Raw genomic sequence first — 21,721 nt, 5'->3', positions numbered from 1 at the left:
CAATGATATACAAGGGTAGGTGAGGGTTAGGTGAAGGTAGGTAGGAAAAATAATCAAATATTCCACAAGAGGTGGATCACTCACCAAAAGTGAAATGTAACAATAAGATAAGACCACAAAAAGTGGAATTTTCCTACATGCATCATCCATATGTACACATGTCCCTAAGTGTCTCATATGCAAACTACTATGACATACATTATCCTAAGTCAACTTAAGTAAGTATAATTATGAAACATAATTTACACCAACAAAAACTTGAACCCATAATTGAATTTAATCGATTGATTTATGCTCATCAGACGATATAAAATTTATCATTTAACATATAAGATATTCACCAAGCACACTTTAAAACAAATTATTGACGAAGTCAACAACAAAAACCAACAATGTAAATATATTTGAAAAAAATCACTCCAATTTTTTTTTTCCAAAATTGACATTTTAATTAAGATTTTATATCTTGTTTAAAGTTTTCTTAAAATTGCAAGCCACATTTTTAAGAATTTTGTTGGGATAAATTTGCCAACAATGTGTCAATTGTTTTTCTAACCAAAATGAACATTTTTGCACAAATCATTGCCTCAAGTTAGAATCTACAAATTCGCACAGATAATTGCGTTTAGTTCGAATCTACAAATTATCCCTATACAAAATGTCATGTAAGATATGATTGTGTATATATGGTCCCATAATGTCATGCGAGAATGTGACTTTTCATAAATGATCATTTTATTATTTTAGTGGAGATGAACCTCCTAGCTTGTTAGGATAAACACCATGAATTACCCAGCCAAAGAACACAATAAGAACCAAGTGACTTTTATATGATAGTATCATGTACTTATATGATAGCATCATGTAGGTTGTAAGTTCATTCTCTTAGGGAAATGATAAATTTGACCTATATAATGAAATATTATGAATTCCCAAAAAAGGGAAGCCAAATACCTAAATTCAATTGAGGGAAGGAAGGCTCAAAATAGTAATAAAAGCCAACGTCTTAAAAGATGCAAGAATAATTATGTGACTGGTGATGGCAAAGATAAGTGTAAAATAGAGTAAGTAATACAATATGCAAAAGATCTGAACAAGTTGTCTGCATTGGTTGGAAGTTGACTAATAATCCTACTTCCAAAACTTCCAAAGATGGTAAGGATAATCCTCATGATAAGGACACTCCGTTGATTGACGATCCTACTTCCAAAGATGTTAGGGATAATCCTCATGATAAGGACACTCCTAACTCGAACTTTGCTTTGATTGCTTGCATTTTATTGAGTTTTAACCCTAGCCCCATTTATTCGTCTTAATTGTTGCCTACATCGCATTTTATTGATGAACTTGTCCACCATATTTTAAATATTAAGATACTCGACCGAATAAACCATCCAACTATATCCCCCCGAATCGAGAGGTTTGAGGGGCCCCACAGACGAACATGTGCCGCTTTCGAACACACAGCAACTATGCCCCCCAGTCCCATACTGCTGTCCCACACACGGAGGATGCCCTGGGGTGACTTTTATCGCCGGATAGGCAGGAAGGTCGCAACCAGCACTTCATCAAAGCCATCCCGGAATTGTCTGAATTCCTAGTCCCCTACCCCTACCAATAGAGCCCGAACGAAACGGGGGGTGGGCATGTTAAGTATAGAATCTCAGCAATGTCTATCCAGCACCCAAATTGTATCATTGATTAGATTTAATAATTAATTGAAAAAGAAATACTTGTTATATTTTAATTATTAATTATTTAAGAAACACGATCCATAATACAGTCTGGGTGCTGCATAGACACAGGCTAGAATCTCCTCGCTATTATCCTTTATTAAATAAAATTATAAATAAGACTGACTAGAATCGAGTGTCAAGGTATTTGCATTGCTTGGAAAATTATTAAAGACAAGAAATTCACGGCATTGCTCATTCATAACAAGGTGGGTCAGAATACCCACAATTTTCTTTTGACATGTTAGATAGAAAAAAGTCAAGAGAATATCAACAAAATAATACGCATGGTTCATTCGGGTAAAGCAAACAGAAAATCCGATATTTCCTTAGGTAAACTTCTTTGTTATGGATTATACCCTGGAATGGTCACTATACCATCTTAATAAATTGTTTATCAGATGCACACCTAGTCTACTATGTCAAATACCCCATGCATTGAACTTTGAAAATACTTGTGGGCCGTCTATACCGTAGAAAAACTCTATAACGCTTTTGAGTATTTTAAGGAAAAGATCGGAGAAACAAGAAAGCCATCCTCAATCCTGCTGGCAGAAGAAATTTGCAGCTCATTTATATCTTGATTTGACACCAATCTATTACTTCATCACACACCAAATGTTAGTAATCTAGACATGAAAGAAGATAAAGAACTAAGGAAATTAATTAGAAATTTCTTCCTGAGAATTAATTACCCTAATCTTCAAAATAAACAAGGATCTCTGAGGAGAAAATGCATTGCTCATTCATAACAAGGTGGGTCAGAATACCCACAATTTTCTTTTGACATGTTAGATAGAAAAAAGTCAAGAGAATATCAACAAAATAATACGCATGGTTCATTCGGGTAAAGCAAACAGAAAATCCGATATTTCCTTAGGTAAACTTCTTTGTTATGGATTATACCCTGGAATGGTCACTATACCATCTTAATAAATTGTTTATCAGATGCACACCTAGTCTACTATGTCAAATACCCCATGCATTGAACTTTGAAAATACTTGTGGGCCGTCTATACCGTAGAAAAACTCTATAACGCTTTTGAGTATTTTAAGGAAAAGATCGGAGAAACAAGAAAGCCATCCTCAATCCTGCTGGCAGAAGAAATTTGCAGCTCATTTATATCTTGATTTGACACCAATCTATTACTTCATCACACACCAAATGTTAGTAATCTAGACATGAAAGAAGATAAAGAACTAAGGAAATTAATTAGAAATTTCTTCCTGAGAATTAATTACCCTAATCTTCAAAATAAACAAGGATCTCTGAGGAGAAAATGCATTGCTCATTCATAACAAGGTGGGTCAGAATACCCACAATTTTCTTTTGACATGTTAGATAGAAAAAAGTCAAGAGAATATCAACAAAATAATACGCATGGTTCATTCGGGTAAAGCAAACAGAAAATCCGATATTTCCTTAGGTAAACTTCTTTGTTATGGATTATACCCTGGAATGGTCACTATACCATCTTAATAAATTGTTTATCAGATGCACACCTAGTCTACTATGTCAAATACCCCATGCATTGAACTTTGAAAATACTTGTGGGCCGTCTATACCGTAGAAAAACTCTATAACGCTTTTGAGTATTTTAAGGAAAAGATCGGAGAAACAAGAAAGCCATCCTCAATCCTGCTGGCAGAAGAAATTTGCAGCTCATTTATATCTTGATTTGACACCAATCTATTACTTCATCACACACCAAATGTTAGTAATCTAGACATGAAAGAAGATAAAGAACTAAGGAAATTAATTAGAAATTTCTTCCTGAGAATTAATTACCCTAATCTTCAAAATAAACAAGGATCTCTGAGGAGAAAATGCAGAAAAAGGAATTTAATACTGAATTCTCTTTGAATTCTCATTTATTCTGATGATGGATCACGGAATGTGATCTGAATACTGAATTCTCTTTGAATTCTCATTTATCCTGATGATGGATCACGGAATGTGATCTGAAACGTTGATGCTTAAAAATTTGCACACAATCAAATCCAGAAACTGCTCTCGTTAATTTAATACCGAGATAAAAACAATCAGAATTTGAAAGAACATTTATTAGAAACATTAGATGCTATAATTGAAACAGAACTTACAATGTATTCCCACTTTTGTGACAGATTGATTAAATTTAAGTACTTCGAAACAATTGCCATTTAATTGAACAAGGCAGATAAGCTTCACAAAACAATTAATTTCTTCATCAAGTTATATATAATGGAAACTTGTGACATGCTCAAATGTCTCTTAGCAGTATTTGTTCAGAAATAGTACCCATGTAATGTACCAAATTAACTATCATAAGAAAGAAATTTCCTTAAAACTATTACCTTTTTCTCTCCAAAGAAGAGAATGATAATTGGAGAAAGAATTATTAAGTTGCAAATCGTTTGAAAATATAATGTAACCCCTACTGTCAAATAAGTGGGCAGTATAAGTCGTAGCTTTTATTTAGAAACTTTTTGAACTAGACGTTAATAAACCAAACAAAACTTTGCAGAATGCGTTGGACATCCTGCTCTAAACCCTAAGTACAACCACGAAACACAGTAGGGGAACGCCTGATATGCATTACTAACAAATGCAATCCAGCATAAAAATTTTGGGAGCTCTTCCACTATTCCTAAACTTCCAACTGCCAATTATTTGACGTTTAGCTTTTACTTGTTCTGCTTAACTCACATTATAGTAGGAATCAATGATAGCATCTGCAAGATATTCACATTTGGCCAAAGAAAGCCCAGCCAAGGAGATACGTCCATCCTTTGTCATATAGACATGCCACTTGTTTGTCATATTGTCACTCTGTAATGATTAAAAGCATATGCCAATGATTAAAGAACAGCGAGAATAATGTAAAGACAATATCTTGAATGGAAACACTATGGGACCTAATTTACCTGAGCTTTATTAAGTCCTGTGAATGAAAACATGCCAATCTGTTTGAGGATAAAAGACCAGTCCTTGCCACTCTTATCCTTCGTGGAAAGGTAGTTATAGAGTCGCTGCCTCACACCCTTGATTCTTCCAGCCATGAGTTCCATTTCTGCTTTCCATTCATCAAACATAGCAGAATCACCCACAACATTTGCCACAATCCGAGCCCCATGAACAGGAGGATTTGAGTACATTGGTCTAGCAAGTCTTTTAAGTTGGCTCTTGACCCTGTCAGAAGTATGTCGACAGCAACATTTAGTACCCAACTTGGAGAATGCTAGAACCCCTTAAAAGAACACAAAAATTCATTATCGGTACCAGTACCTAATTGCACTATCTGATGAGGAGCAAACAACATTGATAGCTCCTATTCGTTCTGCATACAGCCCTAAGTTCTTGCTATAGGACTGAGCAACAAAAACTTCCATTCCACGATTTACAAATAGCCGAACAGATGCTGCATCCTCATCAAGGCTTCCACTTGCAAATCCCTGTACACAAAAGGTAAAAATCATGATATATGATATGAATAATTATAAAGAAAGCCTTCCCTCTCCAATTCAGTGATTATTTAATTCTTTATAAAAAAGCATAATTTGAGAGAAAAAGGGCTACATGAAGAAATATCAGGCAGATATCCAAGAGATGAAAATACATGCCATTGACTTTTAAAACAGTGGTCAAATAACTCATTTCTTAGACAAAAGGTGGATAAGCTTAAAATTATCACGGAAGCACAAAAAAACATATACATTCAAAGTAATGGCAGTGCGGCATTCTTGTTATATAGGAAGAAGAATAATCCACTAAGTGATACAGCCAGGCTTCCATGTCATTGCAAATTCACAAATAAGGATAGGAGAAAAAAAATGATCTCCATATCACCACAAACCTGGTATGCGACATCAAAGAAAGCAGTCTGTTTTTTCTCCTCAATGACATCAGCAATCTTCTCCCACTGCTCAAGAGTTGGATCAATTCCAGTTGGATTGTGTGCACAACCATGGAGCAAAATAAATGAGCCATTTGGTGCGGCCTACAAAATGTCAAATTATTAGTCTCCATTTTTATGAATAATCAATAAAACATCAAATTTGTGAAAGTGAGGGTTAAGAATTCTGAATGTTACCTTAATGTCAGCAATCATCCCTTCAAAATCTAGTCCCACTGTTTTGGGATCATAGTATCGGTACTCTGACCATGGAACACCAGCATCATTGAAAATATTCTTGTGATTTCCTGGTCACAACCAGAACATAAATTTGCATCAAAAAATACTTAACAAGTTTTTAAACTTGCAAGATACTTCACTTTTAAACATGCACATACAGGATTAGGCGTTTCATTAATAGCATTGAAACTCACCCCAAGTTGGAGATGAGATTAAGACTTTCTCTCCAGGAAAATATCTTTGAATAAATGCAGCAGCAAGCCGAAGAGAGCCTGTTCCTGAAAGGGATTGCACAGTTGCAACCTGAGCAACATTCAACAACACTATGCCATCAATATTTTCCAATTCACTTATGCATGCAGAAATCAATGAGAGAAACTCTTTTAATACACTTAATCAGTTCCTTCTCGAGTATACAAAGAGACCACAAATATTAGGTTAGAAAATCAAAAAAATCTTACCCTCCCTTGCTTAATTGCAACATTGTCAGCCCCCAGAAGCAGCTCTGCAGTAACCTTATTGAATGCAGCCAATCCCTCAATTGGAAGATACTGCAGACAGAACAAGACTTAAGTAACTGCTGAAAATTGCAAATAATTTGAATAAATAAAAGAAAAATGAAAAACATGCATACCTCTTTATTCTCTCCTCTTTGAAGCATCAAATTCTCTGCCTGCAAAATTGAAACAGATTAAATGAAATTCCACATAATTAGGCTACCACATAATCAACTTGTAAGATCACAAAAGCTAAAATAGTGAATCTTACATTTAATAACATTTACTCAAATCACTTAAACTGCATGCAAAATAAAGGAGTAATGTCTAGAAGGTAACCTTTTTCACCACGTTCAATACATAGGGTTGCAATTCCTCTGTTCTGTAAGCACCAACACCAAGGTTAAGCTTTAAATCATTATTATCAGCCCTAAAGGCTTCTGAAACACCTAGAATTGGATCAGGTGGAGCCATTGTGACTCCTTCAAAGCGAGAAGCATCAGTTGCAACAGCCATGTTGATAACTTTAGGTAAGGCCTGTGGAAAAGATTCAAGTTAAGACACAATTCTGACTAAACCAAAGACAAAGAAAAAACAACAGCAAATTAAGTGCCTAAAACATCTCTCACCAAATCAAAAAACTTTACAAAAGAAAACAAAATCATTATAACAAAGCAAACAAACAAGAAAAAGTGATATACATGTGGATGTGTTTACAACAACTGTCACAAGATACTAAGCTGAGGTGGGCTGCCTCCAAGGGCATTAAAATTTAAAGGGAAGATAGAATCCCTGGTCTTATTCACATGGAATACAGAGTCATCCGCTAAAGTGTAATTGCCAACACTATTAAAATTGCTTTGTTATATTCATTTAGTCTGATAAAAATAGTTGGCACACAACACTCCGTCTCCACCTCTTACAAAAAAAATAGAAATTGATAGATAGCAGTAAGTCATTCAAGAACAACTGGTTACCAAAACAAGCCACACTACCATCGTGCTTCCTCTTAATGAAGTTGTGAATAATCATATTTGAGGTCACAGGAGGGTTTAAGAATTGCACCTTTAAAATGCAAGTTTTCTCTCATCAATCAACCCAAAATTGTGGTGTAATTGTTATCTAACATATTTGTAAACAAACAAAGTGATTTGAGTTAAATTTTCCTTGGGTAGCACATGCACGCCTCAAGGCCCCATTGATGTCCTAAGGTTGTAAGATTCACTGAGAATTTCTTTTTCTACCCACAGAGAAAAAGGTATAATTGGCCAAAACGTGAATTGGGCAAGAACTAAATGTTATTGAAACTCAAGATAATTTTCAATAATATTTCACATCCTAATGATAACTCCAGAACTATAACAAGAAAAGGAACTGTTAGCTTCCAGCAATCTGCGTACATTTTTAAGTAATTAATTAGATAGCATAAATAGAACAAAAGGTATAAAGATAACAAAACAAAACAAAAAATCCTTGATCTAGTTTTCCAAGAAATATCACGCAAGACAATCAAAAATACAAAAATGAGTCAATAAAGAAAGGTCACTTTTCCAATGAAATCTTAATAAGAGTTATAAAGTTAGTAAAATTGTACAATTTTCGTTTCTCAACATTTATTTTATTATTTACAGCAAAGAAGCCCATTAATTGGTAATCGGGTTAAAGAGTTTTGAGTTTAGTGGTATCTTTTGAAATCACCTTTGGTGGATCTTTTAAGACCTAATTATGATGGTGCTTCAAGGGGAAATCAGGGTTGGTTGGCACTGGAGCCCTGGTCTGTTGTCCTTAGGGGCAGTTAATTAGAGGTGGGTCTTTCTTCCTAGGTTTTAAATACAATAATGAAGCTGAGGCTCTTCTCAACGTATCAAGATAGTGACATCACTGGATTGCAGGAAGCTGATCATTGAGGTTGATTCCCAAAGGGGCCACTTAAGACTGGAAACAGAATAATGTAATATATTCTTTTGGAGGCATGTCTTCTTTTTAAGCATTTCGAAAAAGTTGTCTACTTTCACTGCTTCAAGGATTGCAACAAAGTGGTAGACCTTTACACCTTCAGCTATTAACGAAATTGATCAGCTACCCTTTTCAACCAGAATAAGTGATAAATCTTTAGACTGGGAACGTCTTCCTGATTCTCCCACCCCAATATAGAAACATGTATTGCTAATTTTTGTCCCCTCCTTAGGAAAAAGTTTAATTTTATTGTGCTAGCAGAGGGGAATGTTTTAAAAGATTGAGTATGGAAAGGATATCCTCTGCGTGCAGACTCATGCTACAACATTGTAAATACCAGACAACCTCAAACTTTAGCATTTCCTAACTAAATCATGTATTTTATAAATTGCATCTTTATAGCAATCAAATAATTCAAAATGTGAAAATACATCACATCAGAAATCATTGTACTGAAAAGGGTATTAAAAAAAATTCTGACAATATCTGTAACATATGTAAGATTATTTGTCTGATGCTTTTTGATTTGGATGTATAACGGGTTGGGGTACTTCCCCACTTAATCTAATAAAAAACATATGTAAGATGATTTAGGCATTTTACAAACATTTGGGAAATGTATTTCAAGAAAGGCAAATGCCAAAGAACAAAGGTTGATGTAATGTATAAAGGTAAAGGCATTTTTTAAATCACTTCCAATACATGCACCAATTTGGTATAAAAGACTCCCCAGAAGAAGTCTAGAAGGGGATTGCACAGAGCTAGGGCTTGTCATATATTGAGTGATGCAGAATTTACGACAATAGATAATAAACATACATGGTAGGGGTAAATACCGAAATAGGAAGGTCCAGTGAGGTTGGAAATGTCTACTTTGCATTATCTACTTTATTATTTTGCTCTCATTCTAGTGAGCATTTCCTTAGTGTATTCTAAGGCCATTTGCCTTCATTTTCAGCCTTGTTCCAATTCTATAAGTTTCAAGGCTAATTGCAATAAGATGCTAGAGTCTAATTCAATTCTAATTGGATTCAACTTTTGGGTACCTAAAATCATAGCTTAGTGTTGCCCTAATATGCCCTCAAATAGTCATTTTGAATTGAACTAGAAATATGTTGACTTGGTGGTTAGCAACTCCTTGGGGACTCGTGACATGGCTTAACCGCCTCCCGTGGATCAAGTTAAATTTGGCATTTGTATTGGACATTGATAGTTCGAGCTTTTGGCACAATGGCAAATGATTCCAACAATTGGTATCAGACCCTTGGGTCACATGTTCGGATCTCCCTTCAATGGATGCCGAAGGCTCAATCGATGTTGAGGGGGAGATTGTTGACTTGGTGGTCAGCACCTCCTTGGGGACTCATGACATGGCTTAACTGCCTCCCGTGGGTCGGGTTAAATCTGGCGTTTGTATCGGGCATTGATAGTTCGAGCTTTTGGCGCAACGGCAAACCATTCCAACAAAATAAAACACCAATATTCATCATTTTAAAAAATAACAGGAAATAAAAGCGATAGCAAGCAAACTTTCCATACTAAGTTTTCTTCTGCAACAGCAAGTTAAAAGGTGTTGGAGCCCAAATCAGAAGCATATTGTGCAAGTATCCATCCTTGTTAGCATTCTAGCATCCCTATCTATTGATCTCCTATTGTCTTTCCCATTGTCCTTCCCATTTTTCTTACACTATTTAACATTGTCCCATTCCAATTTCCCTCCCATTCATCCCCAAATTTCTCTATCCTCCTCTCGTACTCATTGTCATCCCTAGTCTCACATTTGCCCCTCAAATCAATTCATCAGTCCAAACTCTCTATTTCCTTCTTGTACCCCCCCCACACACACACATACCATTTCCCATATCGTAGCTCCCTGAGTTTTCTATTTTATCCCACAATTTGCTCAGATCAAATCATCAATGCACTCTAGGTCTGCACACACAAACTCCTTTTGACTATGACTGAGTTGAGGTTGAAAGAAAATAAATTGGTGACTGACTGAGGTAGTCTCCCCCTTAGCCACACCCTTCCTTTCTTCTTGTCCTCTAGATTGAAGTTTGCAAATCAGAAGATTAATGACATTATGGGCAATCTAACAGCGTATTTGGAAGCAGAAAATCAAAGGGAATATCCACCAGAAATTTCGGAGGTCAAGGAGACAAAAGGCATAGTCACCCTACTAGACTAGTTTGTCTCCTTCGGCCACCCATTGCAAAATTGCCTGACAGCAGCACTCTGATCCAACAATAGAGCCCTGCAGCTGTTCTCAAAAGATCTCATGCACCCCATTCTGGCACCTGTGTTTGCTCTAGCACCCTCCTCTGGCGCCTGAGCCCTGCCACCCATTATTTTGTGGTTCCCCACAACCCAGATCCAACACTCGAGTTTGCATTGACACCAAGCTTCTGCACTAGTGCCTGCACTTGCCCCAGTGCAGGTCTGTCTACACCATCGATCAGGTCCGGGTAACTTGTGCCCTGCTGATCATAGAAAGTCGAGATTTTGTAGAGCTGCTCCTCTTCTTGTTCTCTTTAAGCCCACCAGAAAGTCTTGAACATTTCCAGAGTCGCGTTCTTCTTTTTCTTTCCCTTCTATTTCTAGTTTAAATTCTCAAATTAGTATCCAATAGATGTAATTACGAGTATCTGAAAAGTAAAGTACTAATTTCTACTATAGATTTGTTTGTATTTTAGATTAGTTTAGATTGAATTGATACATTGAAAGAAAAGAACCTAGGTTAATGTTGGCACTTATAAACCTTCGACATCTAGACCTAGGGTTCTCATTTTCAGGTCTTCCAGGTTGAAGGGCATATGATATGATGGTAATTGGGGGCAATTCTAAGAGTATCCACTTTCTTACAATAAACTGGTCCGTGACCCTAGCAGATATTTGGGTAGGTGATCCATAGGGTACAAGTGGTACATCCAGGTTGTGATTCATGCTATAAAATACATTAGAAGTTTAAATTGCAACGGATCACAGGCCTAACAAAGCTGGATGCAAGTCCCACCAAACCAATGTGAGTGTTCACCAATTACGCACGCATAATTGGAGGAAAACGGTAAATCTTACCTTCAATTTAAAACGGGAAAATTCCTTTTTCTTGCCAAATGCAGGGCAGATCTTGGCACCCTCGATCTTCTTTTGGGAAATATTCAACTGCAACGAAGCAAACCAAAAAAGAAAGCCAGAAAAAAATAATATCAGAAAACCATTCAATGACCTGTGCTGCATATCGTAGCATCTAACGGAATCGCCTCATATATGTAATAAGCAAGAGTACCTGAGAGTTATTCCCGACTGCCAAAGGCATAGCCTTAGCTGAAGCGGCAGTAATTGCAGCCATTTCAAAGCTTGAAAATGGATGGAAAAGCTATTCTACCTGAATTCACAAGTGAAAAAAATCGTTAAACCTTAAACCCAAAATAGGGTCACTACAACTTTTACGGCTCAATTTTGGAGCCCATTCAATAAAACGTCGAAGCAGAAATTCCACGAAAAAAATTGCTCTTGTTCTAGTTTTTTTTGGGGGTTGCAATTAGACTAAAACTTACAGATCTAGAACAAGATAGAAAATCAATACAGTAAAGTAACCTTTTACACTTTTGGACATCGAATCAACTCGGACCAATCGAAAAATAAATTTCCAACTATAACACATCCGCAGATATGAAAAAACTAAAACCCATTTCGTACCGCTATCTACAAACTCCAATATACAGCCGATCACCGTGCTTAGATTTCTTGACCATGAATTGTCATAACAAGATACAAAAATCTAGCTGCCTTTTTCAACACAATTTATCTAGAAAGTATTCTAACCAAAAACCACAAAGCACAACCATGAAAATTAGAATCCTAAACTTCAAAATTTATTAGAATCGTAAGATGCATGGAGTACCAAAAAAACATAAATCTATGGGTTTCCCCCATCTAGAAATTGTCGACCTACGTCTAAAAATGATCCAAACCAACAATAGATTCAAACCTCAGATCAAGAACAGCCTTCGAAAAAATAGAATTAACGAACAAAAAAATAAATCTGGTGGATAGGAAGAGTTTCGATCCGTGGACAAGAAATCACCTGAGAAGAAAGCAAAACTGAAAATGAGGATGCAACAGGTTAGGCGTGGTGGGTGCTTTACCTTGAAATAGTTATGATATAGGTGCGGATGAACGGATGAGAATCTATCTTGTAAATGAACGGCCACGAGTGTTTGGGGGTCCACGCCGTGTGAGCCGTCGCTTGTGTGGAAAAGTGTTTCGGACAGACGTGGCGTGTCGAAGCATCCAATGCCTTCGTTAGATTGCATTACAACATGCATCGATAGTTCATATGTGCCCGAAGACCTGATTTTTGGTACAGCTTATGCGTGGACTATATCGTCCCTTTGGGATCCATTGGATATTCTGACATTGGGAATACCCATCTCCTTTGGGTGTATGATGCATGTTAATGCTTTAGGCTGTAAAAGGTTATCACACTCATCTCTTCTTGGCCGCAGAAGTCTTCAAAAATCACCAAACATTTGTTTTTATGTGGCTTTGCTTTTTCACGCATACATTTTAATTTATTTTTTAAATCAAAAGTGGAATCTATTTATTAGCTTAACAATTTGGAGTTTAGCTCTTTGATTAGATGAGCTCCACCTATAAGCTCTTTGGGTAGTGTGTGGTGATCCCTTCATGACAAGGTAAACCAAGATTGAACCCACGACCTAGGTTGCCTAAAGAGACAATCGAGACTGAGTGAGTTGATTCAAGGGGTCTTTTTCATGTACAAATTACTTAGGGGAAGATTATTCTAACTTTTTATTAGTTTAGGCTTTTAAATGGTGTAATGTAGGGAAAATAGGGTTCACTAGTCTAAACATGCAAACTAAGATTCAAGCCCAATCCTATCAATTCATTGGAGAACAACTAATAGGCCCAACTGCAAACCCTTGGGAGAGTTGGGCATAATGATTGATTGTTCTCTTTTTGTGTTTGACTGATTAGAAATTGAATATGCAAGAAGTAGGCTAAATGGTGCAAAATTGACAATAAATAACATAAATAAACAAATGCAAATCTGGAAATGAACTAAGATATACAAAACTAGAAAGGGGATGCAGAGAGGAACCTGCGACAAAAATATGAGCTTGAAATGATTGGACATTGTAGCTAGGTGCCCTAGTCCTGACAAGTGTCTAGGTGTAGAATAGAGGTCAAACTGATCTCTTACAATCTACCTTTTAATCAACTTTCAAGTCAAAACACCTGGACTATGGCACTAGGCGCCCTAGTCCTCCTCTTTTTGATGAAATTTGTTTTGTTGCTTGTCTTTGTTTACATTGCACTCCTATTCCTTAGTCTAAACCTAAAACTTATTTCTAAGCCTACAAATGCACAAAAGGAGAGGAATTTAATGGTGTTGAGTTGCATAGGGGCTTGCCTTAGTCAAACTCCAAGTTGGAATTAACCCTACAACAATTTGATGATTATGAAAGAAATAGAAATATGAAGTAAAAATTGAATTGAAACAATATTACTTCAAGATTAATGATATTGATGATGTAGAGCTCTTAGGATAAATCCTCCACGTGTTGATGCAATAACATGACAAAACATCATAGAATACATAATGAAAACATAATTCAAGAAGCATTGTTGTAGCTTGTTGTTCCTTATACTTAGATATGCACTTGAATTAGAATAATTTCTCTCGAATTGGAATGAAATCGTATGAAGAGATAATGAAATGAATTAGGAATGATGTCTTATATAATCTTCTCAAGGTAAATTCACTTTTAGGCTGACTTACAATGGTTATATCACAACTTTGAGGATGGATCTAGAAATATCAAGGCTAACATATTGCTCTCCCCAAATTTTAGCCAAAAAACATCAAACACTTTAGACTTGTCTGAAGTGTCTTGACAAAATAGGCTCGAATTCTAAGGAAAGCGAGATAATAGGGCTTTGATATCGGATTTGTGATTTATATTAGGATTGGCAACATTTAAGTAGGGAGAAAAGTTCTTTCAACTTGAAAATGAGATAGGACTAATATAGACTTAAAATGATATAGAAGAAAAGGCATATTTAAACAAGGGCCCAAAATAAGGTGTTGAAGCTTTAAAGTAAAATAGGACATATTCTTGAATTGAGGATTAATTCAAGGCAAGAATAGGTCCAAAAATGCTTAGAGGAATGGGAAAATTAGAATAAGTGATAAGGAGAGAGAAATTGGACTCATAATTAAAGGAGTACAATTTACGACACTACAAAATGATATGTTGAATTTGTGTGAAAATTTAAGTATTCTTTTTAAATTTGAGTTAAGAGTTTAATACAATGATGTCAAGAGTAAAGATTTTAGGTCGAGCACACATAGAAGGGGGTGCGTAATTAAGGAGGTTGACACCTTAATTGCAAAAGCCATGAGCACAACCATAGTCTTGAATGAGCTTTGACGATTTTTCCTTTCTATTTTTTTCTAGTATTATATGGTTTTTATTTCAAGTTATTTTTAAGACCATGGTCTATTGTAATTGACCTAAAGTTGTGCTTACATTAAGCTATTTGGTCACAAATATCTCGTAAGTTTTTTGCTAACTTGGTTGTAAAGAAGTTGGGGTCCTTCCAAAAAAAGCCTCTTTACCTTTTATAAAAATAGAGCTTACAACTAGTGTTTGGAGTTTGAGTAGTTACAACAAATATGGAATGACTCGTTATGTGAAAAGTAAGCCTTAAGTGGTCATTTTATAGTGGTGACAAGCCCTAAGTGGAGAGTCATAATAGTCATGTGCTTGTGTTATTTGTGTATGGATGATCACATAAGTTGACTTATACTCAAGGGTCCTTTGAAAATCAGATCATACATTTCATTTTTTAAACCTTAATAAAACATTAGATATCTCACATTTTAGTATTTGGCACTTGTTTTATCTATAAATAATGATTGAATAAAATATGATATGAAACCCTTTGATGTCCACATTCTAGCTCTAAATATGATCCTCACACTAATTCCTTCTAACTTCATTCTCACATTCTTCTCCATCTTGCTAACTATAACACATCCTCTCCCTACCAACTACAAACATCCCTCCCAACATCCCTTGCTGCCACTTTAAAGCAATAAGGCTTCATTAAACACATTCCTAGACAAGGATATAAGTGAAATAATTCATGCCTAGATGGTCTTTATGAGAGGAGGCTACAATCTGAGCATCATTGTCATAACGTAGGGAAGAGGGGGTTTCTAGTTCATGCCAAATCCCCATAGAGAGATGGAGACATTTTCCACTCCAATTATCCCTTTGACCATGTGTATGACCACAACAATATTAAGACAATGTGAAACCCTTCATTTGCCTCCATTTGTTATAAAAAAAAAACTTATTAGTAGTCTACTAAATAAATACTAAACAATATAATGACCTATTTGTGTAAGTAGATGAATCAAATCAATTGATGCATGCATTACAAATTAGTTGCTTGATCTTCTCCCTAAGATATTTTCCTTGTAAGAGGAGACAACAGTTATCTTTTTGCTTCTCACTTGTAACATTTTAATTATCATTAATTCAATTACATCAATATTGATAGCTTTATCATTAATACCAAGTGATGCATCGCGAAGCCAACAAAACCACAACCTTCAAAAAATATAGACTTCAATGTATTTGGGAAAATAAGAGTGTTTCAATTCCTAACACATACTAACTCAATATCATTTGTCATTGATAACTGTTTGAGTCCCATGAGGACACAAAGACTATAAATAAAGCATGAAGAAGAGTAATAGGTTCAAACATGAAAAGTGGATGTGGTTCTTAATTAATTATATTAGATTCATTCTCTTACTCAAGTGTGAACTCCTTGAGATTTTGCTACATGGTAGATTTTGATATATTTGGAGGATGAGTTAAATATATTGCATTGGAGTTGCACTTTTCTAATAGGTTTTTATTTTTGCATCAAATTTTGACTTTTAAGTCTTCTTGGTTATTTTATATCTAGGATTTGATAGTGTTTAGTTTTTACATGGTTAATGAAGTGCACAAGTAAATGTTTATGCATATATGTATTTAGTTCTTTTAGTATATTTTTCTAATTAGAATGTCAAATTAAAAGTGATGAATTTTTAAATATAAAGTAATTTATTAGTTTTGTAAATGTTTAAATCTAAAATAGTAATTGCATTTGACTTTATTTCCCTCTCATTTTACATAAGGCCAATTCCACTTATATTGTTATTTTCTATTTAAGATTTTGATGATTAAATTGGTATTTTTTCCCTCCTCTATTGTATTATGTGTTGGCCAACCTAAACACCACAACTAAGGTTGATAGCAGATGTAAGACTATTGGTGGCAAGCTCATGGTAATGTTGCTTGACCATGAACATAGAATCCTAATAGAAGTTGCAATAATTTGTACGGTATTGATTAATGATAAAATTATAAGTAAAGTGGTCAATACTCATTACCGATATAGATCTAGATGTCACTACTCTAAGCTTATAGTTGGATACTAAAACCCTAATACAATGCTTTTAACTCAAAGATGATTATTTTCCTATAGCCCAAATGTTTGCAAGACATGGAGTTGTTTTAAACTTTACTTACATTGAAGAGAAAATCATTTCTCGTTAGAAGATACCTAATGCTCACTAAAGAAGCTAATTAAACAAGTTATTCTTAGAACAAAGAAAATTGGTAATTCTCTTGTTTGTGGAGAATTCTCTTCCAAGTTTTGATTAAGTTGCACATACTCATATTCTTAACAATCTTAAGTTGTACATACTCATATTCTTAACAATCTTAAGTTGCACAACGAGTGGTAGAGGGATTTGATTGCAGAAAAAAGGAAGAAGCAACACATGATCATTGCTAAAGGAAACTTGTTGGAGAAGTTCTAAAATATATCTGTTGATGTTATAGCAGCTGGAGATATCTTTCTCGTGTCTCCTATCTTAATTATTAATTAATATTGTATTATTGTTGTCTTACATTAGCGATCTCCTTACTTATTTCTCTAACTATTCACTAAATTGCTTCTACGTAATAACTCTATAGTTATATCCTTGACTAACGTGGTTAGTAGTAATTATCATTTCGGGGTTGTTGGATTAGCACACCCCTTGGATTGGTCATATCCTAATTATCAAGTCATGACACTTCATTTCCTTTGATCGGGTATTTAGGTTCCTCTATCAGGAGCACTAAGATGATTATTGATGGAATGTATGTTGTGATTATAAGTGAAAACTAGTCAACGATATCTACTGTGTGGTCCGTAGATAATATATTTGCTGTAAATATTCAACCTGCAAACCCAATACTCATATCGAATACAGTGGAGAGTATTGGTGATCAATAATAAAAATAATATCTAGGCATGCACTCATTGTTACATTTTATAATTTGTAAGCATTCATTGAGAATAATTTATCTATTCATGGTCTATATAGAATGGGATTTAAGTTTGAGTTATTAGAAGTCCAAGATTATTAAAGCCATATTAGAGATTCCTCCATCTTATTTCCATTTAGACCACTCTGTTTAGGGAACTTTGAGCTTATTTCCATTTAGACCACTCTGTTTAGGGAACTTTGAGCTTATATGGTGCTTGAATATAATTTTATTTTAGTAATGCATGTGCATAAGTCTTACTTGACAAAGCCAAGAAGTATGAATAGGATTGTATTTGGATCTACATTGTAGACATAACTTTATTCGTAAAATTTTATGCCAAGTGATATCGTTTATGACTATATCATGTATTCAAATTATGTTGGGAAAATAGGTGTTGTACACCTTGCATAATAATGTTTATAATTGTAATATTTTATTTATCATGTGAGTTGCACATGAACATGTAATGTGTAGAAATTATTTTGGAATATTCTCAGGGTCACTGGATGAGTTGTATTGTGACATTGTAATATTGTGTTGTACAATCATTTAATACTAAGGAAAGTAAATTAGTAAAGTACGCAATATGGTGCTGTCGCCGGTTAGGAGGGACCTTAAAGAGATCAATTCAGACTAGTCAGCAAGAGTAAACAAAAGAATATGATGGAGGCAATGCAAAACAGAATGAATTATATCATGAAAACTTATTACAATCCACCAATAACATCCGGGTTACAGAAACCGACTCATAGGCCTACTAAAATATGCTCAATTACATAACATGTCACAAAGGGGACCTCAAATCTTAAGATCTAGCTTCTATGTTCTGTCTAATACCTTGAATTTGCATTCTAATGCTTAATTACAATTATTTATATGATCCAAGGGGTCTGATCGGCCCAAAAAGGGATCAAATGTCGAAGAAAAAGACCTAACATGTAAAACCAACAAGGTTGGCCTCCACCAAAGAAATTCCTTCGTAAAATCCAAATGATGAAGTGTAGAACTCAGGGAAGGTCGGCCACACAGCAAGGAACATCGGAATCAATGCTCATGACTCTGCAAGCTATGGAAGGGATCTGGTAGATCACTAATGCAAATAGGTCTAGGCAACCGGTACTAAAGAACTGTCTCGGAAACCGGTAGCGATAACTTGTCAGAAAATTATCCAAATGCTTCGCGGTTTGGGAATAAGGTAGATGGTCAAGTCTTCAAGCAAAATCCAACTCCACAAGATCTGGTGATCCAATGCCATAAAATGTAGAATGAAATGCTAAAATTGCAAAATAGAAAGCAAAACAGAAAAGAAATATTTTTTATTGATGCAAGATTGCCAAGAACCAAGGATGCCTATGCATCAAACATTCGGGCTTGTTGAAAAAAATGAGTCTCTCACTTTGCTGGGGTCAGAGGAAAACCAAGGCGGTCTACCTCTACCTGAGAAATCCAAGATGAGTCTTCAATTGGTCTGCCCTTCCAATTCACTAGATACTCCTTATATTGACTGCTCTGGGTACTATGCCCAATCCTATTGTCCAAAATGTCTTCAATCTGCTCTGGTTCCTTCCAGGGCAATTGTTTTTCCCAGTCTACAATGTTGTCTTCACTGAATTTTGGTTCATGATACTGATGTAGATCTGCAATGTTGAATATAGGTGAAATGCTCAAACTATCCAGTAACTCCACTTCATATGCTTTTCAGAATCGAATTTCCTCAAAATCTTACAAGGTCCAAAATTCCTCATCTGCAACTTGTTATATGTTTCAACCAGGAATCTTTCTTTTCTTAGATACACCATCACTTCATTGCCAACTTCAAATCCCTTATGTCTCCTCTTCTCATCGGCTTTCTCCTTATACTTGTTGTTCATATCCTTCAAATGTTGCTTAACACGAGTATGTAAGTCCTTTATGTGATTTACAAATTCTTCTGCTTCTAAACTTCTCTGGTCTTCACTGTTGATATCTCTCAATTCTGATATACCTCTAGGGTGTGCTCCAGTAACAATTTCAAAAGATGTCCTTCCGATACTCCTATTTACTAAATTATTGTAGGAAAACTCTGCTTGTGCAAGAATCAAATCCCAACTTCTGGTTTTGTCTCCAACCAAGCATCTCAACAAATTTCCCAAGCTCTGGTTTACTACCTCTGTATGTCCATTAGTTTGTGGGTGAAAAGTAGAACTGAATTCCAAATCTGTCTTCATCTTCTTCCAAAGTGTTCTCCAAAAATAACCAACAAACTTAGTATCTCTGTCTAAAATTATGCTCTTAGGTAATCCATGCAATCTCACCACTTCCTTGAAAACTAGGTCAGCTATATGCATTGCATCTGATGTCTTCTTACAAGGTATGAAATAAGCCATCTTTGAGAATCTATCCACCACCACAAATATAGAATCATTTCCTCTCTGTGTCTTAGGCAATCCTAGTATGAAATCCATGATGATATCTTCCCAAGGTCTTTCTGGTACTGTCAAAGGCTTATAAAATCCCACATTCTGACTACTACCCTTTGCAACTTGACAAACTCTACAACTCTGCACAAATTTCCTAACATCCTTATGAATACAGGCCAAAAGTAATGCTCACTCACCAATGCTACTGTTTTATCAACACCAAAGTGTCCGACTAAACCTCCATTATGTTTTTCCTTTATCAAATTCTCCCTCATAGAACTCTTAGGTATGCACAATTGAACTCCTTTGAACAACATCCCATCCTAAATGAAGTAATCCAACCACTTGCTTCTATCTACAATAACCAGTTCTCTACATGCTCTCCAAGGTTCTGTGAAATCTGGGACATCATCATACAAGGTCTTCAACTCCTCAAATCCTAATACTGTCACTCTCATCTTTGTTAGCAAATTCCTCCTTCTACTCAATGCATCATCAACTTTGTTAGATTTCCCACTTCTATGCTTTAACACAAAGGTGTAACTCTGCAAAAATTCTACCCATCTCATATGTCTCTGATGTTGTCATTGTGTTGTCATTAATGTCAACCGGTATAAGGTGGCAATTGGTATGGGAGATTGATGAGCAGTGTTGTCATTGATGCATACCAGAAATGGTGTCATTAATGTCATCCAGCATAATGATCACTGGAGTCACTGGTACACAAGTTAGTGTTGACTTGTGTTGAATACATGGACTAAAGACCAATATGGTATAACAACCGGTAAGTGACATGTTGACATTTCATTCTTTTCAATCGACAAGTGGATCTGCAGGGTGAGCTAATGCAACAGTGCCAACCGGTATGATGCGTGGATGTGAAACAACAAGACTCCCACCAGATAAAGATGCAATCACCAAATGAAGAGATGTCTGACTGTGTGTGTGCCCAATCGGATCATATGTGCCTATTTGATGATATGCCTGCTCAAATAGGGAAGCAAATTGGTGCAATGCCGGATGTAGATGACAAGGATCCATTCCCACCGGTAAGTGGTAAGCTGATCTTATCTCCCTTTATGCATGGAATGCATATTAGTTCTCTGAGATGAGTCAAAATAGTAGAAGGCAGGTGATTGAAGGCTCACACCAGATCAATTGGTGAAACACTAAGTTGCCTTAGGTGCATGAGATCAGAGATATGCACTAGATCAGCCGGGTAGACATGATGAGTTGTCAGTACAAAGAAGGAAGGATACATTTGTCACTTTGACAAACCAACTGATAGGAGAATCGGTCAATTAATGAAGAAGGCAAGGTTGTGCAGTTGCAGACAGAGAGTGTAACTAGATTGAAGAAGGAGAAAGGTGCTGGCCACAGATGTAGACAGATGGATTTTGTTGAAGATTGATGACATGGTGTCATCAAGGTGGTTACCAGTAAGTATGTCCACTGGTAAAGTTGACAAGGTGCAAAAGTGAAAAACTCCCATTTGTTGAAGATGTGCATGAGGGAGGTTGGCAAGTGTCCTAACCAGCTTACATGTTCCACTAGAAGAGAAGCAAAGTGCAAGGTTGAAGACAAACTGGTTAGGGTTTAAGCGACAGGGTTTTT

The 21,721-nt window shown here is 35.7% G+C and overlaps 1 protein-coding gene across 4 annotated transcripts; it reads right to left on the bottom strand.

Moving 5' to 3' along the window:
* Window positions 1-3,914: 3,914 nt before the first annotated feature.
* LOC131043908 (aspartate aminotransferase, chloroplastic) lies at window positions 3,915-12,464 on the bottom strand. Of its 4 annotated transcripts, XM_057977141.2 has the most exons (13): window positions 12,293-12,367; window positions 12,001-12,121; window positions 11,588-11,686; window positions 11,377-11,463; window positions 6,685-6,882; window positions 6,483-6,521; window positions 6,310-6,399; window positions 6,043-6,151; window positions 5,807-5,916; window positions 5,570-5,713; window positions 5,002-5,168; window positions 4,641-4,905; window positions 3,915-4,545 (listed from the first exon to the last, which is right to left on the bottom strand). In XM_057977141.2, exons 3-13 carry the CDS (start codon window positions 11,648-11,650, stop codon window positions 4,414-4,416), a joined length of 1,404 nt encoding a protein of 467 aa, XP_057833124.1. In that variant the 5' UTR covers window positions 11,651-11,686; window positions 12,001-12,121; window positions 12,293-12,367; the 3' UTR covers window positions 3,915-4,413. The 4 variants fall into 4 exon arrangements, with proteins under 4 accessions (XP_057833124.1, XP_057833123.1, XP_057833125.1 ...); XM_057977140.2 differs by lacking the exons at window positions 12,001-12,121; window positions 12,293-12,367 and adding an exon at window positions 12,389-12,464; XM_057977142.2 differs by lacking the exon at window positions 12,001-12,121 and having other exon boundaries at window positions 12,293-12,359.
* Between the last annotated feature and the right edge of the window lie 9,257 nt (window positions 12,465-21,721).

This window comes from Cryptomeria japonica, chromosome 9 (assembly GCF_030272615.1).
Source record: "Cryptomeria japonica chromosome 9, Sugi_1.0, whole genome shotgun sequence".
NCBI lineage: Eukaryota > Viridiplantae > Streptophyta > Pinopsida > Cupressales > Cupressaceae > Cryptomeria > Cryptomeria japonica.
This window is presented reverse-complemented; position numbering and strand designations above follow the sequence as displayed.

Bases quoted from the DNA above. Each gene is read 5' to 3' on its own strand.
- LOC131043908 (XM_057977140.2), bottom strand. From the start codon at position 11,650: ATGGCTGCAATTACTGCCGCTTCAGCTAAGGCTATGCCTTTGGCAGTC. The intron at 6,883-11,376 runs GTAAGATTTACC...TCTTTTCCACAG, and splicing joins TTTCCCGTTTTAAATTGAAG to GCCTTACCTAAAGTTATCAA. The intron at 5,917-6,042 runs GTGAGTTTCAAT...GGTTGTGACCAG, and splicing joins AATCTCATCTCCAACTTGGG to GAAATCACAAGAATATTTTC.